General features: G+C 44.9%; 1 protein-coding gene across 1 annotated transcript in view; it reads left to right on the top strand.

Annotated features, from left to right (window-relative positions):
• Nucleotides 1-2440: 2440 nt before the first annotated feature.
• THEMIS (thymocyte selection associated) overlaps nucleotides 2441-19076 on the top strand; it is a gene marked incomplete at its 5' end in the record, with an annotated part of 122973 nt that continues 106337 nt past the window's right edge. Inside the window, one exon of the mRNA XM_084625127.1 lies at nucleotides 2441-2531. Coding sequence (XP_084481253.1) covers nucleotides 2441-2531 — 91 coding nt within the window. The remainder of the gene's footprint in view (nucleotides 2532-19076) is intronic.

Below are 19076 nucleotides of genomic sequence, written 5' to 3'. Positions count from 1 at the left end.
TTACCAGCTGCTAACGGTGATCTCTCCACCTGCTCACAAAACCATCTGCTGCATTCTGTTAAGCAACCCCTTACCCATCCCCGAATCAGATCCTCATTCCTTCACCCAGTGCCTGGTGCAGATACCCTGTCCCTAAAACTGGCTCCCATGCCCCTGTGATTTGGGGCCACGAGCTGCAAACATTCCCCCTTTATAAGAGACAGCTCAGACATGTTATACACATAGAAAGCAATTTTAAAACGTCAGAAAAGCAAACGAATTAACCCCCACCCCCAGTACTGAAGCAGGTCACAATCATGCTCATCATCTGATGACATAGTGCAGTGCACCTGCATCTGTATTTCCCCTGAGTGGTCCAGCAAGGGCACCCACTCTCAGGCTTCCAGCTCCCCCGTCCTTCTCTCTTGGCTGGAGACAAACGTCTCTCCACCTTCTGACATGGGGGGGATGTCCAGGCTGTACAGTTCCCTGCTTTCACCGTGTATTTCCCAGCAAAGACAGTCTGCCTAAGCCCACCTGCTTGCTTTCTCTTCAGAGAGTGATAGCTACAGATACAAGATAAAAAGCATTAGATAAAACAACGGAAAACCAGTTAAAGAGCCTACACACATGCTAGTAAACTTGCCAGACTCTCATCTGGGCTCTGGCAAGAGCAGGTTTTCAACACTCAGAACAAGTCCCCAGTCTTATGGGGCCTCAGTAGACCTGTCTTTCCAACCCTACCCTATGGACTGGGCCCCTCCATGGACCAGGGTCCTGTCCATTTGCTGGATCAGGACGAAGGCCCCGAGTCAGCCTAAACTCGGCTTTTTCTCCAAAAGTCTTTTCTTTGTTTCTGGGTCTCTGAAGTATCCACTTTGAACTAGTATATGCACCTGTCTTCAGGAGGCTTCTAAGGCTGATAATGGCTAATTTATTCTCCTCCTCCTCCCAACTAGGGAAGGTACCTGCGGGTCCACAACCCATAACTGCATCTTTAATAAGTGTACCCGAAAGGTTTTAATCTGAATTCAATGAGGTTTAGTTTAACTCAGTAAAGTTTATCTTAATCCCATAAAGTTCGTTCAGGATATTGTCAGTCTGTCACAATTAAAATAGTTAGCAGCCGTGTTAGTCTGTAGCCGCAAAAAAAAACCAGGAGTACTTGTTGCACCTTAGAGACTAACCAATTTTTTAGAGCATAAGCTTTCGTGGGCTCCAGCCCACTTCATCGGATGCATTGAATGGAACATATAGTAAGAAGATAGATAGATATATACATACAGAGAAGGTGGAATTTGCCATACGAACTGTAAGAGGCTAATTAATTAAAGTAGGTGGCAATCCACTCCCCCACCCATCTGATTACACAGCTAGCTTGCTGCTTTATCCTGACACCATATAGATACTTAGGGAAGAACCTGTTGTCACTGTAGAGTGTGAAACAGTGTAGCAAGGAAGAGCCCTAATCCTACCATTGACTCTATGATTTTATGGACTTTATGCCTTACCCTACGTGCACTGCTATTGAAATCGATGGCACTACTCACTGTTGTTACATATAGCGGAGCCAAACTCATATATGAACAATGGCAAAGATTTTCAAAAGCGACTAGTGATTTTGGGTGCCCAATTTGAGACACCTTAAACCAGGCTGATTTTTCAGAAAGTGCGAGGCATCTACCCTCTGAAATCCAGGCCCTGTTAAGGTACGCCAAGTGAGAGCCCCAAAGTAACTAGTTGCTTTTGAAAATCTTGGCTATTCTGCATAGCTAAATTCAACTGTCATGCACAGATCCAAAGAGGCCCATATTTTTGTCTGCACCTTCCTCACGACACCACAGGAACTCTCTAAAAGCAGCAAAAGCAAAAAAACAAAACAGTTTCATTTTACATCTCCAGAGAGTTTGTGGTTTCTGAAAAGCACAAATGTAAAACTGTATTTTGTGCTCCAAAATAAATGTGATTTGTTTTTCCAGCTTCAGATATGTTTAACATTACACAAAATCCTTTCCATGTGGACAGATGACTAGTTAGTGCCTCAAGGTACCAAATCAAATAACTCCCTGTTTTAGGTTGAGTTCTGGAGAAAGACCTCCTCTTTCCTATTACATTTGGTACCAGCTGCAACCAACATAAGCAGCACTTCGTTTAGCCTAAATTGGCACATGCCCAAGCACCAGGCAGTATAAACTTAACCATGTCATTTGATGCCCATTCTTGTGGTATTGCTCAACCTACTCTTGCCCCCCACCACCCCTTGAGCTGCCACAGTGGGAGGAAGTGGCGATCATAGTAAAGAAGAGAAGCGCCTCCCTCACCTCTCCTCCCCACGCCTCCCTCCAGCAACAGAAAGTTTCTGAGAGAAGTCCCAGACTCGGTTCCTGTGAGTACCATGGCAGGCTTCCCAGAAGTTGCTGGCCTTTAGACACCAAATGCATGTGCTGCCTTAACACAGACCATGGCATCAAACCTGACAAAATTCATCCATTCCCTGGATCCAAGAACCCTCCCCAGGGTCCTCCAAATCCAATCAGGCATCTACTTCCAAGGTGAGTTGCAGACTTTTCATGGGGTGGGGTTCATGGACTCTGTGCTGTTCCCTCACTCTAGAGAGAGGAGATGCTGGGGAACGGGGGGAGGATGGGGAAGGATGATAGCAGCTTGGACCTTTCCAGGGAAAGGAGACACCCCTGTGAAAAGAGAAGTGAAGTTGTAGATGACTTTGGGAGGCTGGCTTGGCTAGGGGTACATTCAGTTACATGTAGGCATATAGGAGACGAGATTTGGAACAGGGCACTTAACACTCCTCCAGTCCTGGACCATTACTGGGAGTGCCATAAGTGCCAGGGTATACTTAATCCTGCCTCAGTGCAGGGGAATGCACCAGATGGCTTCTTGAGAACCCTTCCAGTCCAACATTTCTGTGAGTGCTTAGCGCTAATATAAAGCCTTCAACCAAAGGATCTCAAGTCACTTCACAAAGGTTAATTGATTAAGCCTCACATCTCTCTTGTGAGATAGGCAAGTAATAATACCCCTTTTTATGCACCAGAGCACTGAGGCAGGGATTAAGAGGTAGGAGTGTGCCTCTCTTGAGGCAAGAAGGAGAAAAGCCACAAACTTGGTTCTGGACCTGTAGATCCTTTAGATGTGCTATGATATAAATGTATCATTGTGATTCTGACATTAACGTCATAGTGGTGATTTTTTGCTGGGTTTTCCCCAAGTATTTGTACTAGGTATTCATGGCATTCCTACTCTTGGGGCTTGTTACTCCACAAAATCCTGATGAAAGGACTGAACTAGCTCCCAAGGGCTTGCACTGGAAGGCAAAAGTCTCGACTGCATATTCTGCATTCATTGAGTGCATGGGCTCTCTTAGGGCTTGTCTACACTGGCAACGTTAAAGCACTGCCATGGCAGCATTTTAACGTGGCTTTGTAGTCATGGCACAGCGCTGGGAGAGACCTCCCAACGCTCTAAAACACCCACCTCCACGAGGGGCGTAGCTACCAGCACTAAGAGCATGGCTACTGGTGCCCAGCGCCGGTGCACTGTCTATACTGGCTCGTTACATCGCTGAAACTTGCAACACTCAGGGGTGCGTTTTTTTCACACCCCTGAGCGAGAAAAGTGTAAAGCTGTAAAGTGCCAGTGTAGACAAGCCTTTGTCTGGAAATTCCATGAGATGAAGCAGTCAAGAATGTAACAAGTCAGAGAAGGGAATGCTTCCCTTCCCTTAGGGTTAAATTCACTGCAGCAGAGGTCCAGGAAAGTCCTTCACTCCACATCAGTCTGTTGTGTTGCAGTGCACAGGAGGGGGTGAGGGTGGAGTTGTCACAAACCCGTGTTAGCTAGGAAGAAATCTCAGATATGCCGCAGTGGAAGAGGCTTTTGGGGAATCAGCTGGAGCAGGGGTTATAATATCTGTGCGTATGCAGATCCAAAAGCCCTAAAGTCCTGCAAAGGGTGGCAAGAGATTATATGAGCAGTGGCTGGGTAGAGACTGAGCTGCAGTCTCAGAGCCTGCCTGTTGGAGTCTGATGAATTCCAACCTACCAATATGCAAGAAGTTTCCTTATTGGAGGGGAGAAGAGGGAAGGGGTGAATTTCAACTTTAGGGCAAAAAGTTCAGTTATAATCATGGTCTATTGCATGGCATCTTCTCAAACGCTCCTATTTTGACTGATCTAAAACAAAAACACAAAAGTGCTTCCTCCACCTGACAGTTTATTGGGCCTAGAAAATGGCATTCTGGGAAATTAACTCACCTAAAAGTGTCCAAGTCTTCTAAAAATATTATTTTTTTCACACTCTACTATAAAATATGACCCCATTCATTGGCAGCTAAAGCTCTGCATTGAAAAATCCTTTGTCTCTGGGCTGAGAACCTGTGACTCAAGTTCCACGCTAAGATTCATTAAAATCTTGAAAAGAGGGTTTCCATTTGAGCTGGAAAACCCAGCGGAGCGGAATCTGTAAATTGAAAGCAAAGCTCCTTAAGAGGAGGAAAGTGAGTAGTGGTGGCAACTATGTAATTCACTGGAAAATTAGCATGGTTCCTGCCTGGGCCTGCCCCTGGGGAAACCCACATGATGCGGGCTGAGGGCCATTCCATGAGGTTTTACCTTGTGGTCTTTCTAACCTCTTAGTCCCTCTGGGAGGAGAGTGTTATTAGCTGACAAGGCCACAGCCTCAAAACACCACAGACGCTGGGGAGCTGCAGAGAGTGGAAGCTGCTTCCCGACAGATGCAGAGATCTCTGCACACAAGACTAGACTTACGGTGCTGCTCTCTTTCTGGGCTCATGAACTGTGCTCCCATATTACCCAGAACTCTCCTCTCCAACAGCAGTGCAGGCGCAGAGTATAAGGAAATGCTGGGATTGGCAACACTCGCTTACATGCAGCTATCTCCTTCTTTTGGAAGAGATCACGGTGTAATAAGCAGGTGCTCCCTGACTTCTCCTTCCCACAACCCGACCCGTCTTCTGAAATACCCTGGAGCCCCCAAACTCTGGTGCTCAGGCAGGGATGACACCACAGGCTTGGAGGAAAATGGGCACCCATATTATAATAAGTGGACCTGATTCTGTAACATGCTCAGCTTCCTCAACTCCTCTGACTAAAATGGAAGTTCAGGGTGCTCTGCACCTTTAAGGTTTGAATTCACTGAATCAAAAGGTGGAAAAGACCCTCCTTGATCATCTAATCTAGTTCCTTGAAAGTGCAGGATTAATAAACTCCACTGCCCTTTTCACTTTCGAATACTCACGCCCCTCCATACCACATAGTGGAAGAGAGCCCACGGCCCAGCATGTCTATTATGCCTTATACTGCATTCTCTGAAGTGAGATGGCAGCCTTAAAGAGAGTCTGATATGTAACGGTTGTCGTACTGGTAAGCATGAGGGTAGACCACTGTATACAATGTGAATTTCCAAATGGACAACAGTTCTTTGGTTCCTCACTGGATTTTTGCCCCAGAAGTCCCCACGATCTCTCTTACTGCATTCAATTATACTAGTGATCACAGCATGGCTACTGTGGTAGATTATGGATTTATTACTAATGTTGCGAAGAACAAATGAGAGTGGGTATGTACAGATTTTAGTAGCTATGATCCTGTTGTGAAGGGGCAAGAGGCAGTTGAGTGCTGTTCAGCTTAGCTTTTCTGGGGCCTTTCATTTACTGTATTGTGGTTTTGAGGGATTCTTAGTACGTTATTCGTACTATAGCTAGAAAAAACTGATGGTCAGTAAAGGAGAGGATTCACTTCGGGCTTCTCTACATGCACTGTGCTGCAGCTGTGGGTGCTTTAGTGAAGATGCCACTACGCCAACGAGAGAGCTTCTGTCCGTGTCATGAATCCACCGCTGCGAGAGGCAGTAGCTGCGTCAATGGGAGAAGCTATACCAAGGATTAGATCGGTATAACTAGGTCACTCTGGAGTGTGGATTTTTCACACTCCTGAGCAACGCAGTTATATCGATGTAAGTTTGTAGTGTAGACCTGGCCTCAAAGAGTATGACAAGAAATCATGGGGAATATTTGAAATTCATCAACTGGGGGGAAAAATAAACCTATGAAGGAGAGTTTACAGCAGAGAGGAAAAATATTTCCAGCGGTTGGGTTTGTGTCACAGCAGCACCAGGTATATTGTCCAAAAAAGAATGTAGGATTTTCTGATGCCATTTTGAACAGCCATGTAGAATGAAATATGAAGTGAACAAGAATCATTTAAATCCAGTCCTCAGGGGCGTGCTCAAAGATGTAGCAAAGGAAGGGGCAGATTGTGGCCACGAAGCCTTCCGCTGCAGTGTGGAGGGGGTAATATGGAGACAACAGGGCTTGATTCTCCACTGCCTTTGTGCCTTTTGGAGCAGTGGATATGAAGTGCTGCTGAATAAGAATTCTCCGCTCACTCTCACTGGAGGTGGCATTCTCCATACACTTCAGCCAGCATGAAAGCACTGCACAAGTCTGGACCTGTGAATCAGCCCCAGTGTCCTTGAGGCAGACTCGATGCCCCTGGGAGTGCAGAGAGAGCAAATTGTTACTCCATCCTCTGAGAGGATGAAGCAGGTGCTTCTTGCATGTGGGAAGCCTGTTTTACTGGCTGTTGCAGAGATAGAGGGCAGGGCAAGGACTGGGAATGCATTTGTCTCTGGCCAGAAGAGGCCATTTGGAAGAGGGAAGGCTCCCAGAGGCCTCTGCTTTGCATTACCACATAACGCTGAGCACAATCTGGTCCCTAGCTTTTAGGCACAATCTTGCCAGATGGATATATGCACAGGGCTGAGCATTGACAGTATGATCAGCCCTATACAAAACTGAACATGAAAACAGCCCTTGCCTCAAACAGCTTTAGAATCACCACAATCAGGCTTAATAACAACCCTTTGATGTTACAAGTTGATTTCCATCCATCAAAACCAAGTATTTTACAAAAAAAAGGGGAAATATCTTTATCTCCAGTTTGGAGCTGGGAAAACGGAGGCTGGCTCATACAGCGTACTTCAGTTCAGTGTTTGTGCTATCATACTTCACTGCCCTAGTCTTAACTTTCAGTGCTACAAACACTGGATAGTTGAACTACTGAAGGAAATGAGAACGAAGGAGTAAGCCAATTATAATAGCAAGCCAGAGGCTATTTAGACACAAATATCTTGGTGATCAGCATGGATGAGAAAGGAACTACAGGACAGTCTGAAATACATGGCTGTTTAGTAGTTCATTTTAATATGTTATTAAAACAGTTGAACTACTGAAACTCCATTGGAAATTGATTTGATTTATTACATGTCTGTCTTTGAATATTTCAGTAAATATTGATGTTCAGTGAGCTATAATATGGCCATTGACTTTACTGATAGGATGGCAAGTAGGAGCTTTCACTTTTATGTTGAAAAATTATGTATGTTTTAATTTTGGTATAATTATTTTATGCATAATTGAATTTAATTTTTTGTGGGCTTAATTTAACCAATGTCAAGGCAGTAAAATGTGTCAGATTTTTATCCTGAAAAACATAGAGTTGTCCAGGATGGCTCCTTCCTATTTTTGATACCTAAACATGCTCCCCAATGCACCCTTAACACGCAGTGATTCTTCAACAGTATATTGGCCTTCGTCTTCCTCTAAGCGGGAGTGGGAATTTTGCAAGTTTTCTTCTAATTCTTCCATTTGTCTTTGGGCTGGATTTGCCCCCTGCTCCCTACGTGCACATGTCAGTGATGTGGGGTTTGGACTTCTCAAAACTGCAGATCTCTGGGGATTTGCCGGAGGAAAGTGACCACTTTATGGACACTCCTTGACTTCTCGCTATGACTGGCCCCAGGAACAACAGGTCTACTGCATGATCATGGTACCAGGGGCTCTCCTGATAATGGTTGCCCCCTGGAAACCTAGCAGGCGTAATTTATGCAGCTTTGCCCTATATATTTGCAGTGGGAAGAGGAATCCTGAGGGCCGGAAGCCTCATCCCCAGAGGCTTGGTTGGAACAGAATTGAGGGAGCACACCACAAATGTAATGCTACAAGTTCCACAGTCCCCTACAGCTGGGAACTGCAAGTGTAGGTTCCCTGCACTCTTGGAAGCTGTGGGGAAATGAAGTGTCTTGTGGGAGTTCCCCACACAGATACTGCACCTCTTTCCCCCCGTCCCCCATGTGTGCACACATACGGAGCTAATGCTTTTTGAGCAAGGTGCTGTGTGGTTATGAGACTGCTCAGCACTTTCAGGCTCTTTATTAGTGGTGATCCAGAAGGTTACTCCATACCCTCTTAACAGCGATATCTAGGACCCCAGTACAAAGCGAGGCATTTAAGTATCAGCCTAATTTTTTAAGCCTGTGAGTAGCTTCATTTTAAAGATTTTAGGTGATCCATAGAGCAATGCCCCCAAACATGCCTGGGCTCATCACTCCTGCTGCTTCTCCTTCATCTCTGTATATACATGCCTGTTGGCTGCCTGCACATTTTCACTTTCAGTTTTGCTGCTGCTGTTCCTGGTAAACGCCCTCTTCCAGAGCCTGTGGTGCTCATGAGCTCTTCCCAGAGCCCTGCATGAGAGTGATGCAACTGACCATCAGCAAAACCGTGAAACTGACGGCATCGTGTTCTGCCAAATTCAAAACCAGCAAATAAGCAAACTGACTCAAACAGTGGAGAACTTTTATTTAAGGTCTTATTTGTCTGTGAAATCTAGCAGGGGTTACTTGTAGCAATAGTAGGTAGAAAATGATCAGATGGAAATGTTATTTTTCAGGTTGATGGTAACCCTTTAAGGCAACATGGAGTGGACCAATCCTACTTGCGTTACAAATGTGAAAAGCCAAATGAATCAATGCATGAGTAGAGTTGGCCAAATATGTCAGCAATAAAATGTGGAAATAACATAAATAGGATGTCTATTCGTGGCTGTTAAAGAAATATTTTTGTTTTTTAAATATAACTCCAATGTAAACAAAGCCAGAAAAACGTTGATGAAAATAATTAAGGTTGTAGGATTTAAAGTGGGGGAGTGTGCATTTTTTAACAATGGCCTGGGCATCTACTGAGTTGAATGCTCAGTTGTATCTATGCCAAAAAAACAAAACAAAACAAACAAAAAAATCCTTGCATGTTTTCAACATAAGGAAAGAAATTGCTGACATTTTCTATACAATGTTTACCCTGGCAAATTTGTTTCATTTGAGTACGTAGATAAATGACAAATTTGTCAATGGAACCTGAGATTTCTCTCCCTTGCGAGTTCACTCCTAAAAAGCTCCAAGCACTCTCAACTCCTCTTGATTCAGCCTGTAGGAGGAAAAAGGTTCCAGAGGAACAGCAGAGAGTAACTATTCACTTAGCGGTGTGGATTTTCTGGTGTGATCTGTATTCACGAGACTGCTTGTAAATTTTCTCTGCCTACCATTATAAACTCTGCTCTCCCGTGTTCAGGCAGATTTTAAAGCAAATTTTGTTTACAATAAGATTCTGCAAGGAAAGCATGTTTCAGTAGTTAGGTTCTGAATGATAGTAACATCTCACATTTGTGAGTCAAATCTTGCCCACTTTGCTCATGTCATTGACTTCAATGGGAGGCTTATCCAAATAAGGTGAATAGGATTTAACCCTCGGCAGCTCCCTTCAGAAAGTTGTGAGGATCAATACAATTTAAGCTCTAGGGGCTAGAACTGTCCCCTCTTGCAGGAGAACCCACATGAGAAGATCCTGGGGGCAGAAAATCTCCTGGAGGATCTCCACAGGGAGATCCTCTCTGCATCATTCTGTGGATTGGGTGGGGGTTGGGGGTTGACCTCTTCATTCATTAAATAGGCTATAGGGCTCAATCAGGTACTCTGCCAATCTCTAGGGTCATCCATATCAAGGTCCTGAATTTCTGCAGCTGCCCTGGATTCCCTCTATTGCCAGCTATATTGTTCCAGCCAGTATGGTACTAATGGAATCCCTCCAGCTGTGGCTGCCCCTGGAACTCATAGGATGAGTGGCTGAGGCTCTGTGGAAAGGATAATAAAGGTCAGGCGTTGTTACCTTTTTCTGCTGATCTTTATTGGGCCAGAGAGGAGATTGTGCAAGGTACTTAAGCACGTGCCTAACTATGGGCTTGATCCTGCAAGGCGCCGAATGCTCTGGCCTGATCCAGCAGAGAAAAATATGCTTGATTTTAAGCAGCTCCATTAAACTCTGAGTAGTTGCATTGATGCTTATAATTAAGCAAGTGCTAAAGTGCGTTGCAGTATCCAACCACTTTATTAATGACCTTTGCACAAAAAGCAAGAGGGTGCTAATGAAATTTATTTCTGATACAAGGATGTCAGTACAGATGAGGATTGGAATATTACATGGGAAGATCTGGATGACTTTGAAGTCTGGAGTGACAGAAACGGGACGAAATTCAATAGTACAATGTGCCAGGTCATGCACTTAGGCTCTAGTAATAAAAATTTTAGCTGCAAGCTGGGGTCTCAGCAGTTTCAACTGACAGAGGAGGAGAGAGACCTGCCTATGTGGGTCAATCACACGATTATGTTGAGGCACCAATGTAATGCAGCCATTAAGAAGGCAAATGTGATCCTAGGATTTGTCAGGTGAGGCATTTCCAGTAGAGATAGAGAACTGTTAATGCCATTATACAAGGCACTGGTAGGAACTCACTGGGAATACTGTGTACAATTCTGGTCACCCATATTCAAGAAAGATTAATTTAAACGGGAACAGGTGCAGAGAACAGCTATTAGGATGATCAGGGGAATGGAGGGCCTATTTTATGAGAGGAGACTGGAAGAGCTTGCCTTGCTTAGCTTAGCAAAGAGAAAGCTCAGAGAGGATATGATTACTTGCTATAAATATATTGGGGAAGGAAATACCACAATAGGAGAAGGAGAGTGCAGAGTTATTTAAGCTAAAGGACAATGCTGGCCCAAAAAAAAATGGTCATGAACAAACTGGGAAGAGAAATTAGAAGGGAGGGATCAGGAAGGAATTTCCACTGCGACCCAAATGTGTTCTGGGAGGATTTTTAACCTCCTTCCTCTGAAGCATCAGGAATGGTCACAGCTGAAGATGGGCCAGAGCATTCTCTCTTTCAGGTGTTTGGCTGGCTCGTTGTTGCTCGTATGCCCACTGATTATCATATGTGGGGGCAGGAAGGAATTTCCTCCCATGTCCGGTTGACAGTGATGTTGCGTTTTTTTGCCTTCCTCTGTGGGTGAGGATCACTTGCCAGGATTATCTGGGTACATCTCATTTAATCATTTGTCTGCCATAGCGGGGGCCTTGAACAAGGGTGTGCCTCCATCCCTCCTATTCTCTGCCTGTGGCACATAATGATCTATTCTCCTGTGGGCTGTAATACTTTGGTCTCCTTTCGGTTGTCGAATTTAGCATGCAGGTGCTGGGTGGTGTTGGTGGCCTGTGACATGCAGGAAGTCAGACTAGATGATCTAGTGGTCCCTTCTGGCCTTAAACTCTGCAGCTCTACAAGCACATGGATAGTTCTATTAATTTTTAATGGGACTAGACTCATGCTTAAAGTTAGACCTTGATTCAGCAAGTCACTTTTGTGGATTCTCCCTTGGTCCACTCAGTCCTCCCCTTACCATGCTGCCCAGGTGGTCCAGAGGAAGGGAATAGGAATATTGTCATGGGGTGAATGGACTGCCCTTATGCAGTCTGTCCTGGAGGGGGGTCTCCTCCTTGCTCAGAACTGGGGAGAGAAGCAATCTCATCATATAGATGCTTTAAAAAATCAAACAATTACAACTGCTGTGGCTAAAGTTCTATTGAAAGAGCTCTCACCAAAGGCCAAGCGACATTGCTGGTAGGCAGTTGTGTAACTTTGTTGCAGAAATTCTAACTCTCAGAAGTAAAAATAACAAAAGCTCAAAAATGTTGCATTTGGAGCTGTGGTTTTGGTTGCTCTTTCCTATAACATGGGTGCAGTGTGCATCAAAGGCATGCTGCTGCATGCAAAGTGTAAGCCCTCCAAATAAAAAGAGTCATCAATCCAACAGGAAAGGAATAAATCAGAAACTGCCGAAGTGGTTTTTAGAGAATTCCATTATGATAGAAATGGCTTAAAGCACTTGGCATTTAAAATGTCACTATATGTAGAAACATAGATCTGCTTCTTTTGTTTTCTAATGGTTTGGTGCTTGCAAAATCAGCCCCTCCGCAGCCAGGGTGGTTAATAGATGGGTGCATGAATGTGTGAGGCCATCTTTACAAACAGAGCTCCTGCTGCAGCTTCGTTCAGACTGGCTGACTCAATGCAATCATTTATTAATCAGGACGCTTTAGAAAGGTCCTATCAAAGCGCACAGTGTATTGCTTTGGGAGGAGGAAATGTGCTGCATGACAGAAAGCATGACTGTAATGCACTGGAAGTGAAATTCACCACACAGGGCAGGAGCCATAGAAAACCCGGCGAAATAGTGATTTTTGCTGTGTATGGAGAACATAAGGGTGGAGTGGATGCGCCAAGGGTCTCTGCAGCACCCTCTGAATGCAGTGGTGCTGGGCTTCATGCTCTAGGTAGATGAAAATAAGCATGGAGGTTAGGAGAGAGGTGAGGTAAAATAGCTAGGAAAGACAAGATTAGCTCACACTGGGGGTTCACAGAGTTTGCAGCTCCGATTACAGCCTGGGGTGGGAGTAGAGGCTATAGAGGAGCTGCAGGGCTATTCTAGGCCTCATTGGCTAGCTTGGGGATGAATTCTGTCCTCTACCTATACTTCCCCACACAAAGATAGTTTACCTGGGCTTAGTGGGACATTGGCTGAATTTCATACTGGACATGTGACTGAGAAAAGATAATGCCTCTACTGGTGGAGATGTATGACCATGTTTACCTACTCGCTTAGCCAGAAGTATAAGACTGCTGAAAAAAGTTTATAAGCTAAAATGAAAACCTTAAAATAGATTTCAAATTAAAACTTTTTGCTAAACCCCACCAACAGACAGCCCCCATTAAGAATGGATTTTGTTTTACTGACACTGTGTAGAGATATTTTGTTCACTTTTCTCCTACAGGAGCCTGTAGCAGCTTTGATGAAAACAGTGATTTGAGCTGACCATGTCACACCACAAGGCAGTCTATTGTCATTCTAGCTGAGCAGGTATTCCAGAGAGAGGGTCAGAGGCGGATTATCGATTGGTGGGACCCTAGGCCAGAGCAAGTGGGGGCCGTTCCCCACCCCTACCGCCTGCCGTCCTCCCCCCAGCCCCTGACACCCCAGTGCTTCCTGCATGCTCTGGAACAGCTGATGGCAGTGGGCAGGAGGCACTGGGAGGGAGGGGGAGGGGTTGACCAGCAGGGCCGCTGGCAGGTGGGAGTGCTGGGGGGAGGGGAAGGTGCTAGCTGTTGGTGGGTGCTAAGCATCCACTAATTTTTTTCCGTGGGTGCTCCATGCCTATGGTCAGGTGGGTAGCTAGTGCACAGTGTAATAGTAGGGGAAAGGAAATTTGGGAAACGACAGCAGGGAAAATCCCTATTCTTATAAAACATGCCAGGGAATCTTTAACATCCATGCAAAAAGGCCAAGACCGTCTCTCCTCCCTCACCTCAAACCTCCTTTCAGAGAGATCCCACACCACCAGCTGTATGGAATTCAGTTAATCAGTGGAGGCTGTTTGGAGGAGAGAGGCTGAATTTGACCCGCTAGGACTTCCAGCCTATGGGTCCAGAGATTCAATATCTGATGTTTGGGATAGTAGATTGCACTCTGTGCTGATCTTTGTAGGAGAAAGAACAAACAAACCAGAGATGTTAAGAAACCTGCTATGTACTTGACAATATGGTCCAGTAGAAATAGCCCTGAAGTGGGAATCAGGAAACCTGGGTTTTAGTCCGAGCTCTCTTACAGACCTACTGGGTGACCGTGGGCAAGTCAGGTTACCTCTTTGTGTTTCGATTTTTCTGTTTGTAAAATGCGAGTAACGATAATGGCTTCCTTCATAAAGTGCTTTGAAGTGAATAGATGAAAAAAGTGATGTAAGAACTAATTATTATTAATTGACTTAATTATGGACCTCATTCTGAGACATCATGTGTGCACAGTTCCCAGGGGAGTCGATGAACATTTCACTCTCAGAGCAGCTATGGAACTGGGTCCTAAGTGTAAGGGGACTGTTGCCCCCTTACCAACATTCGGTGGGGGTGTTTTAGTTGCTAGCTTCCAGTACAAAAAGGGGGAAGGGTCAATGGGGAATCAGGACCCTGAGACTGACAGCCTCCAGGAACAATGGGGAGAGGCCAATGCTCCAGGTCAGCCTGAATGACAGGGCGAGCAGGCTAATCAGGGAGTCAGGAGGCCAGGGAGGTCCCATCCTCCATGAGAGCTGGAAATTGCGTGGGTCAGACAGAGTGGGGCCCAGCTAAGGAGAAAGCAAGGGCCCGAGCTGAGCTAGGGAGCAGGGCCGGGCCAGATCCAGAGAGAGCACACCCTGTCCTGGGAGCAGAGCTGCAGCCCCAAAGCCAGAGGCACAGCCCAGAGAGAGCAGACTTGCCCTGGGAGCAGAGCTGCAGCAACCAGAGCCAGAGGGGCCAGAAAAGCAGCCCAGGAAGCAGGTCAGTGCTGGGAGCGAGTCACAGAAGCAGCCTGCAGAGCAGACCTGTCCTGGGAGCAGAGCTGTAGCAACCGGAGGCAGAGGGGCCAAAGAAGCAGCCCAGGGAGCTGGAGGCAGAGCAGCAGCAGCACTGAGACCGAGTGGTGCAGCTGGGGCTGGAGCAGTCTGGAGCTGGGTGTGGTGAGCAGCTGGGGACAGCGCGGGGGACCCTGGGCAGCGGGCCCAGCACAGGGAGACGCCTCAGCCAAGGGGCTCTGCAGGCCAGGCTTGGATCATAACCCCGACAGGGCGGGGGCGACACTGGGAAGAAGGGTCCTACCACTTAGAGCCTGAGAGCGTGTGGCCACCACCAGAGCAAGTGTCCAACCCACAGCATCCCTGCAGCACAGCCAGGGACTGAGAAGAAGGCCTGGGACGTACAGGGAACAGACTGTGAACTGCCCGGACATTCCAGAGACACTGTTTGTGATGTTCCCTGCCACAGAGCGGGTTGATGTGTTTCCTTTAACCTTTCTCATTATTCCTTATTCTTTTTAAAATTAATTGTTGATTAAATAACTTGCATTTGCTTTAACTTGTATGTAATGGTCAGTGGGTCAGAGAAGTGCCCAGTGCAGAGAGAGTACCCCGGAGTGGGGACACAAATGTGTAATCTCTTCCTGACACCTAGCCCCTGTCCTAGGTGACCACAGCAGGGTTGGTGGTCGAGCCCCCCAGGAATCCTGGGCCCAGCCTTGTTGGGGTTACAAGGACTCTTCCAGACAGGAGAGTGAAAGGGGAGTCCTCAAGGGCAGGGAGGCCACTGGGTAAAGGAAGTGGGAGCGAGGATTCAGATCCTTTTGCTAGCCCACTTCACCGGGATAGTGCAGAAGCCAGGAAAGTTCCCCACAATTGCGGGACTATTCCCCCGCTTACATAAGCTAGGAGGGAAAAAAGCAGAAATGCAACTTCAATGTCAATTGTTCTAACTTATAATATAAAATATTGATCTCAATCATTCTGTCTCACTCCTCCGTGATCTGAAGGGTAAGTTGATTCATCTCATGCATGTATTGTATTTATAATTGGTGTTTTTGAGGGGAAAATAAACCCTACTGTACATATGAGAGGAAAATCATGAAAAAACCTACAATAATTTTTATTTCAGGGTATTATTTTAGGAGAGAGAGGAAAAAGCTATTTTGTTTTGGTTGCTTTGATGTGATCACAGCAGCTGCTAATATGGATTGTCATACCAGAGATGAGCTTATAAAAGGATATAAATGTAGTTTTTGTTGAACAAAGAAGCAATCCAAAACGGTGGTTTCAAAGGCAACTCGTTCTTTAATTACAGCATTCAGGGCCATTGTCTGATCACTGTAAATAGGCTGCCTTATTCTAGCTTTTGCTAAGATGGTTTTGCATTGTATTCTCTCCATCTTTCTTGAGTTGAAAAGAATCAGTCTTTAAGGTTAATTGACTTAAGTTTTCAGTGTATTTTATTCTTTCTTTGTGGTTAAACACAGAGAATTGGCATGCTGACAATGAGTAATGCACGAAATATGACATTTTCCATTTTTTCCATAGGTACATAATATATTATATATGAGGCTCCATGGTGCACAGACAATCAGCTTCAGCAAGGGTTTTCTGATTCACAAAGCTACCCTGAAGGAACTCTGACAATAACACTAATCCCGCTGGTATTAATAGGAAAAGCATTTTTATTGTCTATTTGAAAACAACTTGGTTCTACTTCTCATCAGCACACATATTTGGTAAAATTAGTTGGATGACAAATCACTAGGTAACATTTTTCTTGCCTGAAATTTTACCCTTATTGTATTAGTCCACTCAAACTGCCAGGCTAGGGCTAAAATCAGGATTTAGGCCATTTAACTTGAGACAAATATGTAATTATAATCAATACTATATAGTTGTGCCCAGAAATGTATTTGTGCTTGCAAGGGTTATTTTTTGGGTCTAAACAGTGCACATTGGGCCAAATTCTGATCTTCGCTATACTTGTGTAAATCCAGAGCAACTCCACTGAAGTGCAAGGATATTCAACAGAATTACTCTGGATTGACACCAATATAACAGATCAGAATCTGGCCCACAGCATCTTATTTGCTAACATCTCCTTGTAGACTTTCACTCACAGCCATTTGTAAGGGTTACATTTGTTCACTTCAGCCATTTGCTTATTGTACTATAAGATCCATGTAATGGTGGCAATGGGATGCAAACATTGCCAAGAGATGGCTCACATACAGAGATGACCCCCTTTACACCTGTGTGTCTTGTGCTGTAGATCAGTTGTGTGGAAGAGTTGATGCCCTTAGTGCCTAGAGGGAGGATCATGAGTGGCTGGGCATATCTTATATTTTTCACATATACATCACAAATGTGTAATCTCTTCCTGAATTTTTATTTTACATTAAGGGAAAATAAGAAAGAACAATAAAATGTATCCAGGTGAGAGCACAGTATGTGTCTTTCTTTAACATGCTGCCTCTAATGGAACACAAAAGGGCAATTGTGTCCAGGAGATACCCTCTTGCTAGAAATGCAAGTTCTGTACATAACTACCATCATAATGCATAACTACATATCACTTTAAAAAATACAATCTTCACAAAATACACACAATCTTCCTGCCGAGTAGTCTAGAGAATGTCATTCATAGCAGTTGAGGGAAGCACTGAAGAGGTACTTGGTCCTGGAACAAGGAGACAAGGATTCATGGGGATGATGACCAGCAATAAAATGAAGAGCTTTTAGAGTGCAGGAAGTGTTTTTTTAAAAAATGCATCAACAAACCAGCTACTTTGTGACACTCTGCTACTGTGTGATGTGTTACCGTAAAGCACTTGGTTATTCCAGTCAAACCACACCAAAATAAATAAATAAATTATTAAGGCTACTGTAATGTCCATCTGGGGCTCCAGTTTTACCACACTGTGGTATGGGAGGCTCAGGTACTGGGGCCAAGCTGGAAACCTTCATTAAACAAACCAGTGGAGATCACCCACCTCATACATCTGGAGGAAAAAATTGACAGATGAACCTCATTGTTTTAAGCGTATTCCCTGTCCCCATCATGAGAGTACCACTAAGTTGGGCCTTTCACTGGGTTATGCATTTCAGCTTAGCTGAAAGAAAGCTTGCTAAGAGAAGGAGAGAGAAGAAGAAATTAATAGCAAATATATTCACAGCAATCAGACTCAGTTTGTGAACAATTATGAAACAGAAGAAAAGGCTAAAAGCCAGATTCTCTTTCATGGTCTGGAACTGAGGGGTTGGAAATTGGCTAGATCTCTCAAGCTACACTTTCTTCTAGTGGGAGTGGTAAATTAGGACCACCACTAGCTAGAGTCGTCTGGTGTCATAAATATAGAGGAAAGAGTAGCAGTTGTACTGAATTGCCTTACCTGTAAGGGGTTAAACAGTTCAAATAACCTAGCTGGCACCTGACCAGAAGGACCAATGAGGAAAGAAGATACTTTCAAATCTGGAGGGTAAGGATTTGTTTGTTGTTCTCTTTTGTTGTTCCCTCTCTGGACAGAGGGAGACGCCAAGCAGGTACAATATCTCCTGAAGATATATCTGGAATAAGAAAAGGAGTACTTGTGGCACCTTAGAGACTAACAAATTTATTTGAGCATAAGCTTTTGTGAGCTACAGCTCACTTAATCAGATGCATTCAGTAGAAAATACAGTGGTGAGATTTATATACATAGAGAACATGAAACAATGGTTGTTACCATACACACAGTAACAAGAGAGTGATCACTTAAGGTGAGCTATTACCAGCAAGAGAGCCGGGGGGGGGGGAGGGAACTTTTTGTAATGATGATCAAGGTGGGCCATTTCCAGCAAGTGACAAGAGCATCTGAGGAACAGTGGGGGCTGGAGGGGGGGAATAAACATGGGGAAATAGTTTTACTTTGTGTAATGACCCATCCACTCCCAGTCTCTATTCAAGCCTAAGTTAATTGTATCCAGTTTGCAAATTAATTCCAATTCAGCAGTCTCTCGTTGGAGTCTGTTTTTGAATTTTTTTTGTTGACAATGTATACCTTCAAATCAGCGGCACTGCTATGGGTACCCGCATGGCCCCACAGTATGCCAACATTTTTATTGCTGACTTAGAACAACGCTTCCTCAGCTCTCGTCCCCTAATGCCCCTACTCTACTTGCGCTACATTGATGACATCTTCATCATCTGGACCCATGGAAAAGAAGGCCTTGAGGAATTCCACCATGATTTCAACAATTTCCATCCCACCATCAACCTCAGCCTGGATCAGTCCACACAAGAGATTCACTTCCTGGACACTACTGTGCTAATAAGCAATGGGCACATAAACACCACCCTATACCGGAAACCTACTGACCGCTATTCCTACCTACATACCTCCAGCTTTCATCCAGACCACACCACATGATCCATTGTCTACAGCCAAGCTCTACGATACAACCGCATTTGCTCCAACCCCTCAGACAGAGACAAACGCCTACAAGATCTCTATCAAGG

The sequence above is a fragment of the Lepidochelys olivacea genome (genome assembly GCF_965140295.1).
Source record: "Lepidochelys olivacea isolate rLepOli2 genome assembly, chromosome: 3".
In the NCBI taxonomy this organism is placed as follows: domain Eukaryota; kingdom Metazoa; phylum Chordata; order Testudines; family Cheloniidae; genus Lepidochelys; species Lepidochelys olivacea.
This window is presented reverse-complemented; position numbering and strand designations above follow the sequence as displayed.